This window comes from Chaetodon trifascialis, chromosome 16 (genome assembly GCF_039877785.1).
Source record: "Chaetodon trifascialis isolate fChaTrf1 chromosome 16, fChaTrf1.hap1, whole genome shotgun sequence".
Taxonomy (NCBI): domain Eukaryota; kingdom Metazoa; phylum Chordata; class Actinopteri; order Chaetodontiformes; family Chaetodontidae; genus Chaetodon; species Chaetodon trifascialis.
Genome location: NC_092071.1, coordinates 21,153,854 through 21,178,342, shown reverse-complemented (window position 1 = coordinate 21,178,342; position 24,489 = coordinate 21,153,854). Strand labels below are relative to the sequence as shown.

At 40.4% G+C, this 24,489-nt stretch overlaps 2 protein-coding genes across 2 annotated transcripts in view; one reads left to right on the top strand and one right to left on the bottom strand.

The window, feature by feature from the left end:
• Positions 1 to 21,813, bottom strand: part of ncor1 (nuclear receptor corepressor 1) — a 60,368-nt gene extending 38,555 nt beyond the window's left edge. The window contains exons 1-14 of the mRNA XM_070983790.1: positions 21,674 to 21,813; positions 17,408 to 17,597; positions 15,583 to 15,677; positions 14,827 to 15,034; positions 14,265 to 14,447; positions 13,050 to 13,163; positions 11,501 to 11,557; positions 11,300 to 11,352; positions 10,224 to 10,290; positions 7,875 to 8,047; positions 6,577 to 6,667; positions 6,148 to 6,326; positions 6,002 to 6,056; positions 5,458 to 5,559 (exon numbers count right to left, since the gene is read on the bottom strand). Coding sequence (XP_070839891.1) covers positions 5,458 to 5,559; positions 6,002 to 6,056; positions 6,148 to 6,326; positions 6,577 to 6,667; positions 7,875 to 8,047; positions 10,224 to 10,290; positions 11,300 to 11,352; positions 11,501 to 11,557; positions 13,050 to 13,163; positions 14,265 to 14,447; positions 14,827 to 15,034; positions 15,583 to 15,677; positions 17,408 to 17,518 — 1,488 coding nt within the window. The 5' untranslated portion in view covers positions 17,519 to 17,597; positions 21,674 to 21,813. The remainder of the gene's footprint in view (positions 1 to 5,457; positions 5,560 to 6,001; positions 6,057 to 6,147; positions 6,327 to 6,576; positions 6,668 to 7,874; positions 8,048 to 10,223; positions 10,291 to 11,299; positions 11,353 to 11,500; positions 11,558 to 13,049; positions 13,164 to 14,264; positions 14,448 to 14,826; positions 15,035 to 15,582; positions 15,678 to 17,407; positions 17,598 to 21,673) is intronic.
• A 589-nt stretch (positions 21,814 to 22,402) lies between these two features.
• Positions 22,403 to 24,489, top strand: part of pigl (phosphatidylinositol glycan anchor biosynthesis, class L) — a 14,004-nt gene continuing 11,917 nt past the window's right edge. Inside the window, exons 1-2 of the mRNA XM_070983789.1 lie at positions 22,403 to 22,692; positions 23,680 to 23,779. Coding sequence (XP_070839890.1) covers positions 22,434 to 22,692; positions 23,680 to 23,779 — 359 coding nt within the window. The 5' untranslated portion in view covers positions 22,403 to 22,433. The remainder of the gene's footprint in view (positions 22,693 to 23,679; positions 23,780 to 24,489) is intronic.

The following is a 24,489-nucleotide window of genomic DNA, read 5'->3' as shown; positions in this document are numbered from 1 at the left end:
AGTTGTACTTTTGAAAATGACCAATGGAGTGGCTGCAGACACTGAGGAGGTGTAGCCTGGCCACGCCTCCACAAAAGTGCCTGCTTGTCCCAAAAAAGAAAAACTAATTCCTACATTTTAACGTGGCAAAATTTCTTATGCCATAGCAAAAATAAATACCTGCAATCCACACAGCCTTGATTTGACAGATAAATTAAAACCATGTCTGCACATGTCCTAGAAATCTACCCTAAAAAAGCCGAGTCTAAGTGCGCACAAGCCTCAAGTAAATATGTAGGCTAAGAAGCGAACTGCCCAAGCAACAGAGCAATAGAAAATATGACACAGGAAAAAACTAGAAGATACAAGACAAGGAAGAAAACAGTGCCGTGTCAACTAAAAAGCAGAAGCTGTGGTTTCAAAGCTAATGACGTACCTGCAAGCTCATTTGCTGGTCATAAAACCCCCTGTTCTCTGTTGTGAGCGACAGCTTAATGGTGTTGCAAATGTGAGTTTAGCCTCCAGTACTTCCATAGCGGTGGAAACGGTAGCTGTAGAGGGGCAGGACAGCACCATAGCAGAGCTCCTTAGAAGGGCTGCCGGGCCACGGCACTGCCGCACATATTCCGGGAAAGCGTGTCATCAGGCCGCTTAAGCCGCCCAAAGAATTGTCCATCTCACATGCACGCACTAATCTATGCAGGGTCACTCAAGGTAATCCCCGCCGAGCACTCCTCTTTGATTGGCACTCACAGCAGCACAGTGAGTTTTTTGGGCCTGTCAGATGGCTGGGCTGTACCAACTCAGCTATTTCAGAGAGGGGTGAATTTCTCTCTCTGTCTCTCTCACCCTCTCAGAGGAACAGAAGAAAGAGGAAATGGAAAATGAAAAAATAAAAAAAACAGCACACACTCAGCAGATAAGCTGCCAGCGCTGACTCTGTCTCGCTGAGGGTTTTTTCACTCACTTTCACTCACTCGCCCTACATTCCACTGCTCTTGCTTTTGCTCACAGCGTCCTCTTCCTTCCCTCCGTACTGACTCACTCTACTCACTCAAACTGCAGTTGTTAAGTCACACACGTATCTTGGAAATCCACTACATCCTGAATTGCATTACTCCAAATGGCACTACATTCTCAACAACCACAAGACAGTTTGGAAAAAGCACCGGAGCCTAGGGATGGGAATTGATCAGAATTTAACGATTCCGATTCCATTATCGATTTTGCTTATCGATCCGATTCCTTATCGATTCTCTTATCGACTCTCACTGGGTGAGGAAATAAAAGAGTACAAATGGGTTTGTTTGCGTTAACTGTGTCTTATATTTTCATCTCTGCACAGAAAATATAAGATATGCAGTATGCACACATGATGTGTGACGTAACGTCAGAACAAACCTAAAAAGTAGGTGAGTTACTTCTCAGAGTAGGAATGAATGAAGCAGAACTACACTGGTTAAAATAACAACATGCAACTCTGACAGAACTCAAATTTCTCATTTTCATTTGAACAGATATGCCAGATAAAATGCAACAAATGAACCTACCGAAATTCAGGGGCATCTACAGTGTCAAAGGGTGCAAACCTTTCACCACAAATCTAGTGAGCGCTCTGTGACATTCCTTTATCCTCGTCTCGGTCATTTGACTCTTCCCTGCCTCAGTGAAAGCAGTGGACAGAGGTGCGCGAGACCTGCCGGTGCCCGCTGCAGCCTCTGAGCCAGCCTGACTCTGGCAGTCGTCATCTAAATTTGATGGAAGGACATGGAGATGATTCATATGGCGAAAGCAGTTTACACAGTGAAATGGCGCTAACCTTAACACAACAGACACGGCCTGTAAGAGTTCAACATTACCTTCAGCACTAATAACAGGCGACGCCCTGGTGTTTGCTCTGCCACTAGATTCACAAGCGTCGCTAAGTAGCGTATCAAACACGTGACATTTCTGCAAATGAATTGCATGCTGTGTGGACAAATGTTTTAGCATGTTGGAGGTATTTCCCCCCTTTGAAGAAATGGAAACTTTTCGCGTGAAATATAGCCATACTTTGGAGCGTTTCTGCCTCGGCGCCATATCAGCAACGTTCTAAACCAAAACAATGCAGCATGCGTGATGTTATCGCACATGTGCAAGACAGGCGGAATCGATAAGCAGAATCGTTAACCAGGCAGGCAAACAATTCCAAGGTATTGAGCTACCGGGAGCCGGTTCTCAAAAAGAACCGGTTCACGATTCCCATCTCTAGGGAGCCATTTAAGAAAGTGACCTGAATTTCAAGATGATGACACACTTTTACATTACAAGTGACAACCCATGGAAAACCCATGTTTTTTATGTGTTCCAATACCACTAGTTATTGTGGGAACACTGAGACAGCATGTCCTCAATCAGCTACCATGAGCTCATACGCTGTCAATAGAAATTTTCTCTCTGTGTGATGGACAAGTCCTCTCTTAACTCCTGGTGAATCCATACTATGATCCCAAAATTAAAAGGCAAACCAAAGGTGACAAACCCATAAAGGAGTTGTACAGGTCACTTTGTAAAGTAAGCAGAAGCATCTTCCCAAATGAAATCATGAACTCCTCCTTCGTAAGGAAACAGCCTACAATTGTTACACAGCAGATGTACTCAACAGACAGAATGTCCTGTACAAGGACTAAGGCATCAAAGATGGAGGAAAAAGCCCAGTAAGGAGAAAACATCCATCAGGATGAGGGAAATTAATATTTAATGCCACCCATGCAGTTTATGACATCTTTTTGTACTGGATTTAGGTGCAAGTCAACAATTACTGTATGAAGCCCTGAACAACAAAGTGTGTACAGTGTGTCTCCATATTTACCCGCTTGTACTTTTCACTTGGGCATCAAGTTCACATTCCAGCTGTGACAGTGATTGCACACAGAGAGTTCAAAGGAAGAGGTGGCTCCATTTTATCTCTAGGCTTGATACTGTAACAAGTAAATCTTTGTGGTCACATGGAGCAGAGATAGCAATATAATCAAACGGCCGTGTCTCAGAATGAATCCAGCTCTCTCTACACGACTGAAAAAGTATGGATTTATTTGACTCCTCTGCATTACGTGGCTTTGGATTTTTGTGCAGCTGGTCAGTGACATTTTTATAGCTCTAATTTGTTAATTAGGTATGTGTATGTTTTCCTATGTTCTGAGCAATACCTTTGCCCTGGCCTGACCTTTTGTCTCCATTTGTCTCTGTTTGGAATATATGCAGAATCTGTGCAGAGGAGCAGAACACAGTAAATCATAATAATGTGTTTTTGAAGGATTTGAAATGGGGCTGCAACTAACGGTTATTGTCAACATTGATTAATCTGTTTATTATTTCCTGAAATAATTCCATGAAGTAACTGTTTTGTCTATAAAGTATGAAAAAAGTGAAAATGAAAATAAACTGCTGGTCTATAGTCACAATAGAGGCTCTGATACACCAGAAAACAAAATTGTGGGATAGATTAAAAAGAGTCTACTTTGCTGCTAATTTTAGTGGGCCATTTCCAGACATCACAAACTCTGCCCGTCATTGGCAGACTTGGTTCAACTTTCAACAGGCTCAAAACTTTCCCAAATGATAATTTACTAGAAGCAAAAGTGCCAGTTTTCATAATCCTCAACATATTTTCCGGGATATGTGCAAATTCCAATTTGTGTATTTGCTCTATGTCTGGCTATAGCTGGTGAAGTACACATATTGTACCTTTTACAGCTAATGCTTATGTATCTTTGGGAGAACAGACAAACCAGCAAGTCAAACTGTAGCCACATCACAATAATCCAAGGGTTGCTTTCTTATAATTCAAGAAAAGGTGGCGAGCATTCATTCTGCTTCCTGTTACACTCACTCTGACCCATGAATAATGCCAACAATTTAGGGGCAAAATCCTTACCATTTAATACTAGAGAGAGGTGTGCTGTATTTCTATGCGTATATTTAACATGTGAACCGATCACACATTGCAGCCAACACCTGACAGTTATTTCAATTGCAAATTAGCAGGAAATACGTGCATTTCTCTATAAATTCTGGTCAGAACCAGATGTTACAGACACAGCTGAAGTACGTTTTTTCTTGATTTGAACTAGGGCTGGGCGATAAAACGATAATGATATGTCTCGCAATAGACACGTAATCAAGATCAATAAAAAAAAGGCGAAACATTCGATAATTTTTTTCTTCATCGGAAGAAACCGTTTCGAAGCAAGGTTGGTTGCATGAACAAAGGCACTCACTCTCAGGTAACTGAGCAAAGTAGGGAGTAATCGCTAATCAGTGAGAGAGACACGCTAACACGCCAATCACATAACAGTATCAAGTTCGGTTGCACCATCTCGTTGTCCCGTGTTTGATGCTTTGTGAGGACAGAGATGAGAAATAGAAAGTGAGCGATGCAGCGAGCGAAGAAATTGCCGATAAAACAGGGAAAGTCACCTCGCCAGTATGGAGTTTTTTGGATTTTATAAGTCGGACCGTAGTCAGACCGATGTGGTCTGTAACTTATGCAAGACTGTCGTCCCCACCAACTTGTCCCCACCATACCACAAACTTATTCAACCACCTTAGCCGCGCTCACTCTTTGGAGTGCAGCTGTATTCGCCAACGTCCGCCAACCGCAGCACCACCGCACAAGCAGCTGACCACCATGCAGAGGTATCTGCTTCAGTGCCTGATGACAAATCATCTAAAAGGCACGAAGATGTAACGGAGGCAGCGGCATATCATACAGCTAAAGACATGCTTCCGTTTTTGTTTTTTCTTTGTTAACACACTTGCAATAAAAATATAATTGAATAGTTCATGTATGTTTAGAGTAAGAAGAGTGACTAAAGTTGTTCATATGTCTAGGCTGGTTTTATAGTTCAGTCAATCTTACTGTACTGTCTATTGTGTTTGTTTGTTTGTTTGTTTGTTTGTTTGTTTGTTTGTTACAGATGTCAAGTCCACCTCAGTTTCTGCTATGTTTACAAAACACTGCACATATTTGAAAACATTTTATTCACCAGAAGGTGAATCAGTTTGTGAACTTTCTGCACTAAACCTGCAGAAAAAAAAGTTCTCAGGTTTCTCTCTGTTTACATTTTTACACTTCTATTTATTATTTGAGTGTTATCCATGGTTGTGTTGACATTTCCTTTCCTTTCTGCCTTGATAGCTGAGGGGATTATAATCAGAGGAAGGTTAAGTTTAAAATAAAAATGTTTAAATTGAATGTATTTTTCTCCTGGTCCTTATTTTAAATAGGTCATAAAAAATATCAATAATTATCGATATCGACTGATATAAAACACTTATATCGTGATTCAGTTTTCAGCCATATCACCCAGCCCTAATTTGAACTTAAACTGAATTTCAACATCTTCATTTTTAATGCTTCAAAGACAAAGACTAGCATCTTGTCAACCACAAAAGGAACAAACTTGAAACTGATAATTCATAAAGTCTCAGGTTTACCTGGTTCCTTCCTCTCCGTCTTCCATAGTTTCGCCTCACCAGCGTCTTGTAATTATGGTTCTTCTTGGTCAAGTAGTAGTAAAGGACACAGTCAGCAACACACTGGAACAACACAGAGGATATTATCATGAATACATGACACTGAAACTGCAGGCAGTGCCTGCTTTTTTCACAAGCTTTGAAGGCATCCAATTCTTACTGAGGATATCATTTTCAAAAATCAATTTCTCAGTTTCAACATTTGATATGTTGTTTTTGTGCTTCCTTCAATTAAATACAGTTTCAGTGTTTTGCAAATCATCACATTCTGTTTCTATTTCCGTTTTACACAGCATCCCAACTTACACAACAGGCCAGAATAAGCAGTTCAAAAATGTCCAAAATAATCACCTCTGAAAGTTTCCTTACAGCTGCCAAGTTTATAATTTACAATGAAAAGTAATCACAGATGTACAAGCTTTAAGGCCTTGAACCCAATAGAGTTTAGACTTTGGGGGAGTTTGTCTTTAATGCCAAATCATGATATGAAGTCCTGCCAGTTTACCTTTCTCTCCAGATAGGAGGCAATCAGGCCGAAGTTCTTTGGGTGTTGGACAAACCTGGAAAGAGATGTCAGAAACAAACATCAGTGTAAATCCAAGGTGGTGTTAAGCTCTATGAATCATGCCTGAGCAACAACCTTTAACTCACTTCTCCTTAAAGATCTCCTTTTCATGTTCAGTCCAAACATTCATGAACTGCCGGGCTTTGTACACCTTCATCGGGTCATCCATCAGGCCATTCATGTTGATAAACTTCACTCGCCTCTGCTCAGAATCGTACATCATGGGAGGGATAACTGACAGCTGTCTCATCTGCTTCTCGTTGTTCTGAGGGCAGAGAAAGCGGGCACAGTTAGCGCAATCAAAAAAGCTCCACCTTGTTTTATGAGCCATCTTCCTGCTTGTGGAAATCTGCTCCCTGCCTTTGCGACTGTAGATTACATGCATCCAGGATGACACAGTAAGTGAAATGTTACAGAGATCTCTCCATCTACGTCTCTTTGGACTTTCATCTAGCTAGATGTTGTTTCACATCTACACTGTGATACATTTAAAAGGCACTCCACAGAGTACCAACCTCCTGCTCAGAAAGGCCATCAATAATTTCAGAAATCTCGTGCTCGCTTCTTGCAATTGTTGCAGACAGGCCTGTTCCTCTTTGTCCAACCCTGTGGAAAGAGGGACACTGCGTTACAAATGTTACAGTTTTACACATTAACTTTGAATGTCACATTAAATTTGTATACTGTGCAAAAGGCAATATCAGTTAGGTTCAATTGCTTTCAGAGGAAATCAAATTTCCAAGCTTTCAGGACATAGACAGACTTGTTTCTTTGCTAACAAAAACCAGAGTCAAACTGTTCACATGAGCAACAGAAAGACAAGTTTCAAAGCTCTGCTAACAAACTGAATCATTGTACCCATTATTAATGAGTAAAATGGTCTCTCAGGCTAGTTATTACATGCTTCCTCCTTCACGGTCTAGCAGTCTTCATAAACAGTGTTGACTCTTACTTGGAGATTTCAGCAAAAACATGAAGCATCAGCGCCAGAAACAACCAGACGCTGGACCATGACCCTGACTGCCTCTGGAAAGGGAGGCAACCAGACAGCATGTGTCTCTGCCCAAAGTAGGCCACCACACACCACCTAATGTCCTCCATTTAAGTGATAGCTGAACAGATGTCTTACACATAGAAGAAACAATTTTAATGCCTGGGAGTGGCAACGTTATTAATGCAGTAAAATACTGCTGGAGAGAATATCATTTCACTCTAGCTCCTCCATCTTTGATCACCTCCTCACATACAGCAGATCCTTCACAGACTTTACACAGAATGTGTTTACTTCAGTCCTGTGCTGTGCAATTTGAAATGATGCGACCAATCTAGTGCTAGCTAAGGCTCCCATTTTGTCCAACCTGGTAATCTCCTCCCAGGCAGAAAAATCTGTTACCAGCACTAATCAGAAACAATGCTAGGCAAGAAAACAGTAACAATAGACAGGAACACAGTCGTCTCCTACCACTGGCCAATTATGTGCATCCTTATTAGAGCTGTAACATTTACTCATTAACTGATAATTTTGATAATTGATTAATTTGGAAAACTAAACATACAAAAATTAATAAATAAATGTCACTCCATTGAGAAAATAATCATCAGATTAATGGATGATGAAAACAATCATTAGTGTCAGTCAGCCTGTGTGAAAATAAAGTCCACCCTTGTACATCAGTATGCACTCTGAAATAGAGGAGGAAGAAACGATTTGTATCCATGTGCTTCTGAACCGAGAACTGATCACAGCCAAACATATTGTAGCAAAGTAACAGTGTAATGTCAAGATGTTGGCCAGTCACAGGGAATTTATTACCTCTGGAAGCGCTCCTGCTGCTCTCTCTGCTTGCGGATCTCAGGGAATTGCCTTTCATAGTACTCCCGTGTCCTGCTCTCCTTGGCTTTGCGTCTGGGGTTGTTCTCCATTCGCTCCACCTTCTTTTCCCATGCTTCCATCAGCTGGTCATAGCGCTGACAGATCTTCTGTTCCTGTGTACATAGCATGGAAAATGCTACATCACAAGTGGGCATCTGTCACCGCAGTATGAGCCAGAAGAACGTTGTGCCAATGCAATGAGCCAGAAGATCCATGTGGAACATACAGATATCATGGTGGACCTTATATTTTCATATTCCCAAACAATGTCACATGCATCTAGATTGTATTCTTAAACTGCTGGCAGTAACAGGACTGTCAAAGGCTTATTTGAGAAAAAAAATCTCATACACAGTGTCCTGATAATGTACAACTAATCCCAAATAAGTAATGTTCAAATGCAACGTGTACAATGGTGAAGAAATTCTCAGGGTTCCAATGAAGCAATGGGTCGAGCTCAGTTTGCTGGAGGTACAGTAGATATAATGCATTGGGAGGTCATGGAGTGGAACAGAAAACTACATGCAACCAATGCAAACACTATCATTGAAATCTAACCATCAGGCTACCTATCTGCCATGACTGTGATGTCTCTAATTTCTACAGTCTGTGGGTGAGCATGAATACATCAGTGCATGTTTCATCTTTGCAGTGTGCAGGTTGAAAAAAAAACAAAACAAAACATGAAAACAAATGTACACGCAACGCAACAGGCTGCAGAAACTTGAAGTGAGAGCAGAGTTAAGAGAGTACATGCTGTGTAGAAACTGGCCGTGTTTGTTGTGGGTCTTTCACATTGCCTAATTCAGTGTCCGGACTCAGGCACAGTTTGTTCTGATGCAACTTCTCTACTTACATAAAGCTTTCAGAAGCTCATTATCAATTATCAGCTCAATGGTGATTGCTTAATTAATATGCATCAAGACTTATTTACAAATGGCCTGGTATATTATAATTCTACAATAGAAAGGGCAAAAACAAACAGTTTTTACTGTATCACCAGCTAAAAATCATCCAAACATGTAGCGGTGCAGGAGTTAAAATGTTTAGTGGAGGTATGGAGAGACTCCTGTACTGAGAGGACAACACAGCCTCATTTCCACTCAGAAGCGAGGGGCAAACAATTCACCTTCCTCTTGGCACGAGGCCATGTGCACTCTACCATTGTTCAAAAGGTCTGTCTGACCCTGACATGGAACAGCCAGAGAAAGGTGGGACTCACTGAACCATTGCAATACAAAGAAGAGCCAAGTGTTTCAATGGGAACGATTCTGAAAAGTCTAAAGACTGGTTCCACAGTCATTTAGCCAGTGAATTTCTCAGAGGTGCTCTTTGATGTGATAATATTTATTATTACACTGCATATAAAAGGCAGTCCTGGGCCCACACAATACCTTTCAACAAACAGGGGAAACCAAGGCATTTCCCTTGCTGCAAATACATCAGTGCAGTATTTTTACTCGTCATGGTAGCAACACAGCCGGAGGGATGGCAGTGTCGGTCACTCGGTCCACCGCTTTGGTTGAGACTGAAATATCTCAACTCCTGGATGGACTGCCATGAAATTTTGTAGACATTCATGGTCCCAGAGATTAGCCTACTGGTTTTGGTGATTTCCTGACTTTTCCTGTGGCGCCAGCATGAAACTGACATATTGTGGTTTGAGTCAACTGTTGGATGGACTGCTAAGAACCCTCAGATTCATGTTCTCTCCAGATGAATTCGAACAACTCTGGTGATCCTTAAACTTCCAGGACAGAATTTCAATTTGTCTAATACTTTGGTTTCTGACAAAATACATGCAAAACTAATGACAATCACATCAGCCTCTGCTGTACTTCGTACACAGAGGCACAGACTAATTTTAGGAATCATATAAAAAGTGAATTAAATATTTGGTGAGCTCTATTCAACATTCTGTCCAACAGCATGGACATTCAAACAAGTACAGATTTGTTTTCTGAAAGTATGCAGTTAAGTTGCAGACATGTAGTATTAATAACATGTCCTCTCCAAGTGTGTATGACTCATTGTCTAATACCTGCCTTTTACTTTTTAAACTACAAAACAACAAATGTTTTCGAACCGAATGTTTGTTGAGTGTGACAGTATTCCATAGTTTTTCTAACCAAGGAAGAGAGCTTTAACAATCAGAATCATCTTTTTGCGAGCAGCCAGGTCTGATGTGACGGACCATGGGAATGGGTGGTGCTGCTAATGTGGTGTCCAGAGCGCTGACGTAAATACCTGGAAGTTCCACCACGCTTTCCTGACAGCAGGGACACTTACCCTTTGTTTACGAGCGTGATTCCTCCTCTTGAAAAACAAAATCAGCTTCTTCCTCATGACTTGGTTTCTAAAAGAGAACAACAAAATTCAATTCAGTGGAATGTCTAATCACACAATCATTGCGGTACTTAGAAGAGAGCATACAAAGTTATGTAATACATAACAAAAAGGCGCAATGAGAAACCTATTATTTCAGCAGGGAAGATCCAATCAGTGCAAAGAAGAAAGTTGAGGGTAAAATGTAAATAAAAACTGAAAGAATCACTTGCAAACAAACTGTGTTTACTGACAATTGTTTTACAAAGTGTTCTTGAACCCATGTTGTAATTTCCTTTATACAATCATGTGTTCACAAAGTGGTGAACCTCGCTCCACTCTCTCAAACCAACTGAGCGCATGTCAAAGGGATAAGCAAATTATCACATTCTGTCTCATTTTATTTTACACAGCTTCCCAACTTATCTTCCCAAGTGTATCTTTGGGAATTTGAAAATTCCTCAAGCAACAGACCTTGATTTCATTTACAACGCCCCCACCAAAAACCATCATGGACATATCATTGTTTATTTTTACTGTGGCGGGTACAAAATACTGGGAACCCTTCTGTTTACACATGATGGTGGCTGTGGGGAGAGAATAGTTAGAGAGCTGACCCTGAGAGTGTGGCCTGTACAGCAGATTCACACAGAGGTGGTCTCTGGCCTGATAAAAAACTGAGCCAGCTGGGCAGCTCTCATGGTACATACTGATAAGAGTTTGATCCTAGACAGCCTGGCCTTCAACCCTGACACAACCTGACTTTAAACACACCTAATGCAGACACAAGTATGGTGTTTCACTTCCTTTCTCAATCACTCTCCTTGGTGTCAGTAGGGCAACCCAATCTAGTGACTCAGCAATTGGATTAGACAGTATTATCAGCTGGGCAAATCTCGCCGAGGTCAGCATTACCTCCAACTCTTTCCTCAGTTGAGATGTTTCCTATCCTGTTAGTGTGGTCAGCAGCACTGTTCTTTCACTTTGAAAGCCAGTGGGTGTTCATGAAATGAATCTATCGAACAGACGCAGATACTCACGTCTTGATGTTGTCATGGTACACCTTTGTGTCTGATGGCTGATTGTACAGGGGCTAAGAAGGGGAAAAGCAGACAGGAACAGGTAGTGGATTAATTATTAGCTATTAGGCAAGCAGTAATATCTAACTTGTGACTGAGCTAAGTATTGCTTCTTCCTCAAAGCTCATGCAAGGGCAAAAAATATTAACATTAATCACATACCAGCTCAACCTTAGGACCAAGACCTTCCAGTATTTTATGGGCCTCTTCAGCTTTTTTCTAGAAGAAAGAGCAAGAGTTCATATCTTAATTACAAGGTCAATAAGAAGTGAAGAGAAACTCCAAGTTGGGCAGCAGAAAACATTGATCAAGAGTGTGATCTGTAACATAGAAACAACAGCAAAAAAAACAAGAAAACCACCAGATTAGATAATAACCTTAAATCATGAATAAAGGAAAAAGGGTTCATCTTTGACCATTTTAGATGCATTTAATTTGCTCTTGAGCTCCTATGTGCTTCTGTAATTGTTAAATTTGAAAAATGAGTAGCTGTACTTGCCTGAAAGGAGCAATACATGATACAAGGAGAAAAAAGGATAAAAATAAAAACAGAAGAGAGAACGGTCCCCAGGGATAGCAACAACAGTTTTCTTGGATCAGTGTGGACTGTCTGCTTATTCAAGATCAGATTGATACTGAATATCTCTTGACTTTCCCCCTTTTCATAAGACTATGTTTACAGACTGAGACAAACAACCACAGCTGCCACACTAAATGCTGTGCAGCTTTACAGCCTAAAGGGTTAATGGCTGACTGAGGGAAGGCGTGTCTCAGCACTCTACTACCACAACATTGTCTGACAGACATGAACTACAGTGACCTCCATAAACACACACTCACTTCCCTATTGTTCAGCTGAAATACAGATAATGAGGCCTGCCGTGGTCCTTGGCTTCTGGTTAATCTACTGAATTCTTAATTGACTTGAAAAAGTTAAAAGCAAATACTGAAATATGACAAAATTGCAAAAAAAAAAAAAAAAAAAAAGGACAATACATATTCTCCACTCCTCGCTTGAATATTACTTCTGACAATTAAAACATTGTTAAGCTGAACACTGCTTTTTGAAAGGAGTGGGGATACTTGTACAGAGCTGAGCAGCCTCGAACATTCAAGTCATATCTTTTTTTTTCCTGAAGAATACCACTAATAAAGATGTTCTACTAACTGTGACAAAAACATTACATTTCCAACTCCACCATAAAACCCTCCCACCGGTTAGCCAGTAAAGCAGCAGCAACAGGAAATGCTCAGTTTGCATCAGCAGTAGTTTAACACTACTCAGATATAGCTGAAAGCTATCAGGCTGCAGTAAAATAAGGCTGCTATGTGAAAGTTCAAACAGGCACACAGTACTGGAACTAAACTCCAATCCACATAGATTCCATTAGAAATGACAAAAGCACAGAGAGCTTAACACAGACAGATTCAAAAACACACCTTCATCCATCAGTTTAGCATTAAATGGCTTGGTTTGAGAGAGGATACAGTTACTGGTTAGCAGTGGTTGCCATGGTTATCCCCAAGTTCTCATCTTGGCAAGGCTCCGTATGATTTTAGTAAGGTAGCCCGAGGTGAGAAGACAGAAGTAAGGTCGTGTAGCTTTGAGGATGCACAGACACGATAGATAAAGTAATGGCTGAAAGTGTTTCGAAGGCAAATGAAAGGAGAACTGAGGAGATGAGATGATGAATTGCAGCATATGACTAACCCTGTTCTCATCGTAGATGATCTGCACTATGCTGCGGTGCTTGTGCTCCACTGGTGGAGGGGTCACCGGCTTTTCTGGCTCCACTGGCTTTGCTGCCTCCTCCTCCAGTTGTTGCTAAGAATTAACACACCGACACAAAACATTATGATCAATAGCACACAAGAAAAAACACACAAAATACATACAGGAAAAAATGGGGGGCCTTTCCGAGATGCACGAGCCAATTTAACATGCTGTATGGATTTATCTGAATTTTTTTCAAATGGAAAAAAAAAGGTGGAAGCATCTACACTGTGTTGACCTGATCTCAGCTTCTGATATCTGAGGCCCATGCAGGCCTTATCAGATCATCTACAGGCTTGTTCAAGTCCAACATTTTTTTACAGAACTGAAGGCTTCTGCCATTCATGCCAGTGCTAATGGTGACAGACAAGCAGAACGGGTGAGTGTTTGATAGGTCAGTGTTTACAAGTTAACGGTCATGTAAACTAACAGGCTACAGGGACCAAATTTTAAGTTCCTGAAATAGCTCAAATAAACACATAAATCCCTAAAAGTCAAGACAATGCAGACTGAAAAACTGAGGACTATTCTCTCCCTCTTAAGCTCAGCTTACATTCCTATCTAATGAGACGGAATTCCAAAAAAGATAGCAGGAGAAAAGCAGCCACAGACAAGATTAAAAACAAGCTAATCAAGATGAGAAGATGAGCTGGAGAAAAATTAGCCTGTAGCTTGAGAAATTCTGTTTTTGAGAGCAAGCTATTGGAAAAAAGACATACAGTAGATAATGGACACAAGCTTGTTGAGCCACAGAAGCATCTTCAAGTGCAGGTGAAACACTGTTGATTTAGATAAAGTTTAGATAAGAGCCTGTTAACATTAACACCAGGGAAAGAGGTACAAATACTGCAGGAAAACTACAGTCACTGTCACACCTGTTCCTTCAAAATTATTACATGAAGCATAACACAAGTACAAGACTTACAACTTCTAGCACGGCTTTACAATTAGACATAATTTCATAAAAGCAATGAACTATTTATGTTTGAGGTTTAACAACTGTTCTAAAATTACCACGACACCAGTCTCACATGGGTTATTGCTTAATTATAAGAGCAAATGAACTTGTTACGCCTGCCATGTTTCTTTTACACAATATCCATTGTGTTCAATGCATGTTCAGAAACAAGAAGGTTTTACTTGATAACCAACCTGCTTTTTCTTCAGCTTGAAAATCTGCTGCTCCACTTTAGCAATCTCTCTGTCCACACGGTCCATACTCTGGATCAGCTCCTCCTTGGACAGTTTGGAGGGTGACGTGTCCTGCTCCTCTCCCATATGTAGTGTAGGTCCTCCTGGAGACGAGGACTCCACTTTGACACTGAACTGAGACTCCTGGTAAAGGCAAAATTCTTCATTGAGCTTGTGGAAAAACTAGAACACAACATCTGTACAAAACCTCAATGTTCCATCCAGTAGCCAACAATGATTCAGGTTACTGGTTACTATTCTGCCAACACAGTGGTGTCAGAAAGGTCCTACCTTTTGGAGGGGACTGTGTCTATTTCAAAACAGTACGCACAAACACATACTGACATTATAAAATCACAGAAGTTCTTTCTCATGATGAGCAGAGGGCCATGAACGTGTCAGAAAACCACGGCATATTACAACAGTGCATCACTACTAAGTGTGCCTGCAAGGACAAAAGCACCACTGAAGCCAAACAAGACATTTTAGTTTGCAAAAGTACGTGAAGAGGAACAGGGCCCACCTTTTTGACCTCCACAGTGGCTCTTAGACTGTCCTGCACTGTGTGGGTAATGGGCAGGACAATACCCCCAGCTGTGGGAGGGGTGCGGGCAATGTGGGCCTCAGCAACAGTCTCCATGCGAGGCCGTTTTGTCTCCAAGGCCTCATGTTCAGACTGGGCTGTGATGGAGTGAAACTGCTGTTCGTATCCATGGCGTCTCTCTGGAGGCCTGAAGGACAGAAGTAAACAAGAAATTCAGATGGATCAGAAACTGCATCCAGTGCTCTAGATGTATGACTCCCAAACTATGCTCTGGGGACAGCATCCCTGAGGGAGAGCAAAAGGAAAAACAACTCTACAATACAGACCCTACCAATAAAGCTACAGTTGGTCATGCACTTTAGAGGCATTTTTCATTCCATTTCTAGAATTTCTCCTTCTATCTCTATAGCAATCAATAAATCAAATACTCCATCAAAAAAAGAAGAAAGAATCCAGTACCTGTGGCTGTCGTGGGCCATGCCAATCATTTCATTTGGGTCGAGTGAAATAATTGGACGGCCCACTTGCCTGTCTACCTCTGCCCAGAGTATTCCACAGGGCTACTGCTAAAACTAGTCGCACATGAATGGAAGAGAAAGTGCAGCCCAAAATTTCCAATATTAACTGTGACCCCACCCTATGCCTATAATCTGGAGGCGCACATGAGGATGCAGTTATCATCAGATCAGGTAGATGTTGAGGCAGAATGCCGTATACTTGAAGGGGAGCCTTTACCTTTCAGTTCCAGGGTGGAATTCAGACAGTAAAGATGGTCTTCTCCGACCCTGTGGATCTTGCATATGAGTCCGATAGTCTGGGACGGTGAAATCCTGAAGGCGAGAGATACACACCACGTACAGCTGTATAAAGTAATCTGATTAGGTCACAATATTGGTGGGGGGGGGGGTCCAATTACCAAATATCAAAAACAAATTGAAGTGCTTATCCTTTAAAATAACAAGGGTCATACATTCATCACCAAGAACAGGAAGATGTCCATGCAGCTTAGAATAAGAACAGAATACCACAATGTGATGTCTAAGCTTACCAGAAGGATGACAGAAAAAATAATTAATAGTACAATATGGAAGAAGGGCTGCCCTCTTTCAAACAGTCAGTGCACAATGACATAACAGAACGATCACTGCTGCTGTCTTGAATACTAAAAGAGATTTAGTAGAGGTCAATAAAATTTATTAAAACACTCCAAAGCTTTTATCAAAAATCCATTGGGTAAAGAACACACAAATCTTATCAGCACAGTGTGACCTCCAAACAAACCTGGACTTGCAAATGCAGTTACAGGAAAATTGCAGTTTTTTCCCAGATTCAAGCACACAATCAAAATGCCCAGAAAAGTACCACTGACAGCTTTCTGTGAAATTAAGCTTCTACGAAGTATGTCTTCCAAAATAGCTGAGACACGTTATCCAATATTCACAATAGTCAAATGAACATGCAACTGCAAAGTGAGATGCAGTTCAATACTAGAGAAACTGCACTGAGCTGCACAATTATGACTGAACTGAATATCACAAGAATTTGTTCAGTACTGAGACCACGACTAGCGCAATTATTTATTCACTTTGATTACATTTTAATTTGACAGAAAACACCTTTAGATACATTTCACTTGCAGGTTGCTGTTGCAGCTGCAGTCAGGTTTGGGCAATAGAGAGCCCTTAAGCTGAAGCCACATCAAACATTGCAGCGCCACCACCAACTTCAACTCATTTTCTGTGTAAAGCTGCAAATCATATGCAAAGAGGTCACAAGACACACATTAACTATTCAGACTAACTATCAACACAGGTTTCGGGTGCAGCCCAAAGCCTTTTTACCAAATATCTGTCTTCTGCCGAGACTGCTCCACAACATATTCACAGACGTAAAGTAAACTATTGTTAGCTCCTTTGCCTCCACTTTTACTTTGTTACTTTGTTATTATTCTTCACTGTAACAAACTCTGCATCCAAATGATCATCAGTTATGCTCTGCATGAACTTAAAGTTTGAACTCACCAAGCTCATAGCTGAGGCCAAACCTAACTTTCTTTTTTCATCACAGACACAAATTACAATTAAGGGAAGAAAAGCAATGCTCCGTCATATTTCGAATGCTATCCTGCCTCTTGCTTACCACACATGGAACTGCTGAGCGACTTCTCAGACCATGTATGAAAGTGAAAGTAAAAGTACTTCAACAGCATGCAATTCTGACTGGAAATTACACATATAAAGCAATGGGCTGCTGTCAGAAATAAAACTTAACCCTCAAGTTTCACATCATAAAAAGCCTTAAATTAATCCAGCCAAGAAAGAAAGAAAAGTCCAACGCAAGCCCAACACTTTTGTTTGAAAATCTGACCGTAGAAGATCAAGTTTTACTATTCATTATTATTATGATCACTCATAGAAGAGTATTTACATATTAACCTCCAATGCCTCAGAGTAAAGTCAATGTTTAAAAGCCAACAGCGCTGAGATGTTCTGGCACAATAATGACAGAGACAAACACAAACTGTGAGCTCAAACACAACAGTGCAGAGACAAGATCTTACCTGTTGGTGGCGTGTGCCAGTGAAGGTGTACTGGACAGAATGTGGCGGGTATCGGCTCTGCTCGCTGCTGAAGCTGCCCTGGCTGGGGGGGTAGCCCGAGCTACTGGACATCGTAGCTCAGTGCTAACAGGCTGCTGCTGCTTCACGAATCGGAGATTATAGCTAGACCATTGTCGGAGACACAAACCACCTGCACCAAGAGAGAAGCATAAAATAGATTAAAAGAAGATAAAAGAAGTCACTGTTTAGATATTAAGATGAATATATCAAAGCCTCTTAAATATCTTTCTACATGATAAATAATTTAAGAGGAAGACAATCAGCCAACTAAAATGAATCCTAAGTTAGATTGACAATGTTGGATGGTGTTGTCAAAAAATACACCATTTGACAGACGGGCGGCTGCTGCTGCTGCTGTGTAGTGTCGTCCCTGGCCCTGCTGCCTACATGTCAAAGTGTCCTTGGGCAGGATGCTGACCCCCACATTGCCCCGTTGTGTGAATGGTTATGGCTCCTGATAAGCAGGTGGCATCTTGCATGGTCGCATCTGCAACCAGTGTATGGAGGTGTGTGTGCATGGGTGAAAACAAGCTAGTATTATAAATGGCTCTGAGTGGTTGGTAAGACCAAAAAAAGCGCTATATTAATGCAGTCTATTTACCATTTCCATGCAGGTGAATATAGGCCTAAAGCACTGCCCTGCTGATATCACCTCCTGTTGCCAGGGTAGGTAATAAAGTTAGAATGAAATCCAAAAAACACTCGCTGGGGCATTAATGGGTGATCTTGGAACAACTGAAACAACTTTACATTGTATAGCCACTGTCAAATATAAACACATAGTAGGGTAAAACAGAAAAAGTGGTTGCTGGTTGTAACATAGTTCACGTGTTTGTCAGATTCATGTGGGGCGAAAGAACAGGGACCAGAATCGTTTTTTTAAATTTGCTCCGTCCATCAAACATTCAGATCATCTCCTTCCAAAGGTGGATACTGTTGGAAGAAACTTGAGTTAATCGGCATCAGCACAGAGCCAATTGAACAAAAAATATAAAAAAATGCACATTTTGCTCATTTAAGTTCAGCAATTGTGTCTCAATTGTTCTTATTATTGAATTGTATCAGATGCAAAAAACATTATATTGCATTATATATCCACCACCAGCCGCCCTGCTCTCCAAATATCAGCTTCGGCCATTGCAAACCCTTATCAGTTCATCAATAAAACATATCCACAAAAACTTTGCTAGGAAGAATTTTGCATATAATAATTTTAGGTCAATAACAAACAATTTAGACTACATTCTGAATTGTGCAAAACATTTGCATGAATGAAATTCATGGAAACAAAAAAAAACTTTTCAAAAGGTAAAATGAAGTGTAGGTTGTTAAGTCAAATATTAATGGCCGGTCCAGAATCACAAGCCATTCGTAGTTAAAATATGTGCTTTAGTTACGGACATAATTTCTTTTCCCAAAACACTTGAATGCCTTCATGCATTACACTGCAATCAAAGGGAACTGATAAAAAAACTATTCCACCTGTAAACTACTGATAATCCAATTTCATTCCAAATTTGAACACGTTATACATCAAAAACCGGCAAATTATTCGTCAAATAGCCTCATATCATCATGTGGTCATACAATTTCATTTAGTACAATCAATCTGTAGTTTGTCAAGTTACTGGCAGGGTGCATCATGTTATAGTTGGAATATTGTTTGGACTGGAAAAATTCCACAGACTCTAATTAATGTCTGCTGCGCAGCTGTGGTAAAAAGGTGCCGTCTCTAACCTTACATGTCATGCCAACCAATCATATGAGCAGTGATCACATTTGTGACTTTCCACTCAAGTTGCCATTACCTCAGTATGACATCCCATTGTTATCTAATATAATGTTATCCGAGATTAGCAAAGCAATCCACTTGTATTTAAACAAACATGTTAGTTAAATGGAAACAAGTTTATTTCTGCTGTTTAATATCATGTTCGCCTAGATTAGTTAAGCAATGTATGAAACAGGTTCCATCACAGAGCCAGGAAGCATCAAAACACTTTGTGAGGAACGTCAGTTTTCTAAAAGGGAAAACTTACACATCTGATATCCAAGTACTTTGCAACTGAATACACAGGTTTTGAACTGGTTCTGATTTATTTACGTGAAACAAAAACATGCTACCAAACACACACAGGAAAAATTACTGTGTGTTGGTGTTTTTGGGCTCTTAGTCATTCCTCAAAGGCACCCATTGAATGAATCTGTGCTCTGCTGCTTCTATCATTTTTATTCTACGTCTGTGAGATTTATAGCTTGACCACCATGCCAACACATTGTGATGGTAACTTCAGGGCTGGAAAAGCTACAACCACTGCCACCATGACCAGGGTGGGAAGCTGTTATTTTATCGTTTCATCCGCAGGCCACAAAGTTTAGTGGGTCCCAGAATCTGTAATGCACTTCAACATTTTAAGACAGGATACTAAAAGTATCACCAGTGCCTTGACGAAACAACTTGTGACAAAACTAACCAGCCGCAGCCACTTAAGATGTTTGTTTTTTATTTGTTTTGGGGGTTTTTTAACCACAGAGTTTAAGAGCTATTTTCATATTTACCATTTCCTATTTAAAACGACATGACTTTGAATTCTAATTTTGTAAACCATAAAAGCAGTAATAGATGCTGATATGTCCCATGTCTTCTACACAAAGCCAGAGGCCAGGCGGGTCATGAATCTGGTTCTTAAATCTATATGAGGTTCAGCAGCGTTTTCAGCAGCACCTTTTGGCATTGAGCCAAACATGACGAAAAAACAAATCAGCTCCAGCAAACTTTTAACAAGGAACAAATGAAACTGCAAAAGAAGACACTTCTGCTGCCTCAAGATGCTACCAGCAGCAACCACCTTTTCTGTTTCACTATACTATGCGTCTATATTTGATTTAATGTGGTCCTACAGTCTTCTGTAGCCTGAGTTGAACTGATACATCAAAAAAATTATTGGTCAGTCTCCTGAAATTGATAACATCACTGAATGAAATAAAATTCAGGTTTCTAAATTTGCAACTGAGCTGTACCATGAGGTGATGTGCAGTTATTTAGCTGTGTGCCTGACAATCAGTGAAGCAGGAAACAAACATTGCTGCACCAATACTACCTGGAGGGATTTTGCTTTCAAGTGAGGTTTTGCTCCTTTGAAAATAACATTCCTCTACAATTTTACTCCAAGTTTCACAAACATTACTTGTTCCTTTGTGCTCACAATGAAAAAGAAGGGTGAAAAAAATCAGACCTCCTCTGTTCAAGCCTATGTCAAAGCATCCTCCCCGTTTAGCAAGACATTAGATCGATGCATCTTTTTTTAATTCAATGTCACTTAGAAAGCAGGATAATATTAATATGCTTACCATCGGGGCCAGTGGTTACAGCCCTAGTAAGTGACCTGGTTATCCCTAACGTGTTTCTCAGTATTTATCCCTGTTTAGTGATAACTAACTTCATAACTAACTACCTAAATGCATGAAAAATCACTTCGCGGACCCTTTCAAAGCACAGTTTAACCTATATCCTGTCTCGTCTCTTTTCACATGGGGCATGACTGTAGATAAAATGTGTCTACAGTAACGTTACGTCCGTCCTGGGTGTTCCCCTGCCTCTCTCCTTTCCATTTCAGCAGCCTTTAATTGTATTTTCCGACGTGGTTAAAGGGATGCAGTTTCGTGCAGGTCATAAAAATTACATTGCCTTTGGTCAGTTTTCGTCGTCTCACGGAAAACTGCTTAGTAAAGTTCACTGTAGAAATCACTTACAATGGTCACTGTAATGGTTTCCACGCAAACCCTGCAGCTATGGTTCCTCATGCACAACCAAGAAGTGAGAAATGTTGCTGTTGTGTGTTGTTGTTGTTGTTGTTGTTGTCTTTTAACACCATACACTCATATAAACGCAATTGGATTTGTAGCTTATCTTGGGGGATGGGTTTACTTTCACAACAGAGAGCTTTTCCGGAAATGCACCAAAAACATGCACAATTATGATAACGTCACCTTAAAAGTATAAGCTACTATAACACTTCATTGTGATAATACGACGTTTAAAGATGATGTTGTTGTCGCTAGCTAGCTAACTTAGCCCGTATTTCACCTTTGAATTCTCAACCACGTCGCCATCTTGCAAGGCAGATTTTCAGCGTAGACCGGGGCGCTTAAATAGCGTGTTAATTAGACATGTTGCTCTACTGCACATTAGCGATTTGTACTCACCTCATATTTAGGAAATTTACCGATGGGAGAGAAAGGTATCCCTGAGCAGAATTGTGAGTCAATTGTTGATTGTAAATCCGCGGGTTGTGAGCTGTGGACGACTAGGCAGACTGAAGGCTGCGCCGCATTTGTCGGTCGATGTCCTGACGGGGTAAAATAACTTCTACTTACACAGTTAAACCCGCCGGCTACTGGCGTTTCTCAACAAATGCGTATAAGCAACAAAACATCATTTGTAGTTTTACGGTGTAAACGGAATGTTGTGTCACTTATCTTTTAAATACTTAAATTTTAAAAATTGGATTTTTATGTACCTGCAAGGACGATGCAGTGTGACAGCTAAATAGTCCCCTCCACCAGGGTAATGTTCCTGGTGTTCGCAATTTTCTCTTTCTAGAAACAAAAATTTGGCTTGCTTTATATGATTTTCTTGCGGATTGTACATGTCCTCTTTACTCGAAGAAGCCAGTAAATTGTTCTGTATCTTATTCATTTTTTGTTCTCCTAATAAGTCAATGTAGACCAAATTGGCTGAGACGGTGAGAGAGTGACTTCAAGTGAGTAAAACACACTATTATGGGTTTAAAAGTGGGCAGCCAATGCTTTGTTGGCCTTACTTATGACACTTACTATATTCCCTAAAGAATGGGTAACGTTAGCTATGTCGGACAGACTGTATATATGTTATTTTTTTATGTGGAACCATCAGCTTTCTAGACTTTTGTCTTTACACGGATTATTTACGGTAACGGTCAAAATAATGAGTGTTTACCTGGCTCTCTTCATAGTTTTATCCTATTTGGTTTGGATAAAATGCATATACTATCGACATCGGCGAACTTTGGTGAAGGCTTTGGAACGTGTAATGAACGTTTCATCGAGCAGGGAAACAAATGGCGTTGATATCAGAGCTCTGCTTGTAACTGCGCATCCAGATGATGAATGTATGTTCTTCGCGCCGGCGATCATTCGACTCGTTGAGTTAAACGCCAGCGTTCATTTGCTGTGTTTGTCTGAAGGTACGGTGACAGCATACGATTGATTGCATAAACAACATTAAGAAGTCAATTTCAAGATACTGAATAAATGATATGACTTGCTGCTTACTAACGTTAGCTAGCTTTAGTTACATGGTCGACTCATGAGAGTTAACAGAAAACAGTAAAACCGAAAAGTTAGATTGTCTGTAAATGAAACAACAGCTCTCCTGAAACAGTGAGGTGGTTTCATCGACCACTGAGCAAAACAAAACATACATACTGTGACTGTGCCTGACTAAATACCTGACAGCATAATGCTGATGGATTAAGCCCCTTACGCATTTTTCATAAGTGAAAAATATTGTTGCTAACTCATGACTAACGTTACTGAAAAGAGGTCGAGCTGAAAACCGTTTCTGTTGTGTCCGCGTAATAAACTATTCTGGAATCAACATTTAGAGTTGTTTACATTTAAAGTTGTTCGCGAGTGTTTTACTTGTATCAACTAGTATAAGAATTAAGAAGGTCGGCCTGGCTTTTTCCATTTGAGTTTGAAAATATTTCATAAAGCCAGGAGTTGTTAAATTTTTGATACAAAAAATGAAAATCAAAGAACGCAGGGTAAAGATAGAAAATGTCCAAATTACATTATATGAAAATCAAACAAATTTGAGGGTTTTCCACACTCATCCGTGCTGACTCTGTCTGGGTAATGAAGTAAATGTAGGAACTGTTGTCATCCAGCCCACTCAGTTTCCAAAAGGTGGCATTGCATGTAGTACCATTAAAAACTATCAAAAACATGAATCAAACATGTTTTACACCTGTGCAAACTATTTCATTTAGGCCCAACTTAACTGGTGTTAGAGGACCATTATTACACAGTTACAGAAAATCTGGTATTTCAGAATCATTGAGAATGTTTCAGACTGCACCGACACAGAATCCCACAGAATTTAGACTGGATTTAGATTTTGCTTTCATTGCTGTGCATGTAGCTTAATGTGTCCTCCAAATATTATACAGGAAACTACTACAATCAAGGAGCTCGGCGTAAACAAGAACTTCTCAACAGCTGTGCCGTGTTGGGGATACCAACCTCCAGAATCACGATAGTAGACCATAAGTAAGCATCAAACACACAACAAGCACATTACAACATTTCAACTGTGTGCCTTTAATGTTGAATACTCTGTAAGAATTTGCACTGTTCAATAGATTTGTCTGTTGATGATGTTTGTACTGTGCTTGTCCATCATTGACTCTGAATCGGATTTAAAACTGAGGCTTATTGTTAGCAAAAAAAAAGAAATCACTCAGCAAATACGAGTTGACCACAAATCCCGCTCATCCATTCTCACTACAACAGAGCCCTGTGTCACAGGTCAGGCTGCAGAGGCAGTGGTTGGTCTTCCCTGTGGGACATGGAGCCCTCGACACTGCTTTAAAAGTCCAAACTGACATGTCTGTCTATAGAACTGTCTACAGTATACTGTATGTCTACATACATCATACATCTATATATACATCTCTAAATAGTAAGTCAAGTTTTGAAATTGTAATTAAAGCAAACTCAATCAATGTTTTTGTTTACTATCTTAAAAATGAAAAAAACCATAATCACTGATTATGCCTGTAATGTTTGTACGCTCTGAGAAGTCTATCAACCGATTTGAGCAGTTGCAATGGATTAGTCAATGTCAGTGATTGGTAAGGGGAAATTGGGTGCATTTGGACATCCATGGGGCTGGTCAGCTTTATTTATTGGGAGGGATTTGCTTGTTAAATGAATGATATTATTTTTCTCTTCACAGCTAAATTAACCTCCTAGGACCT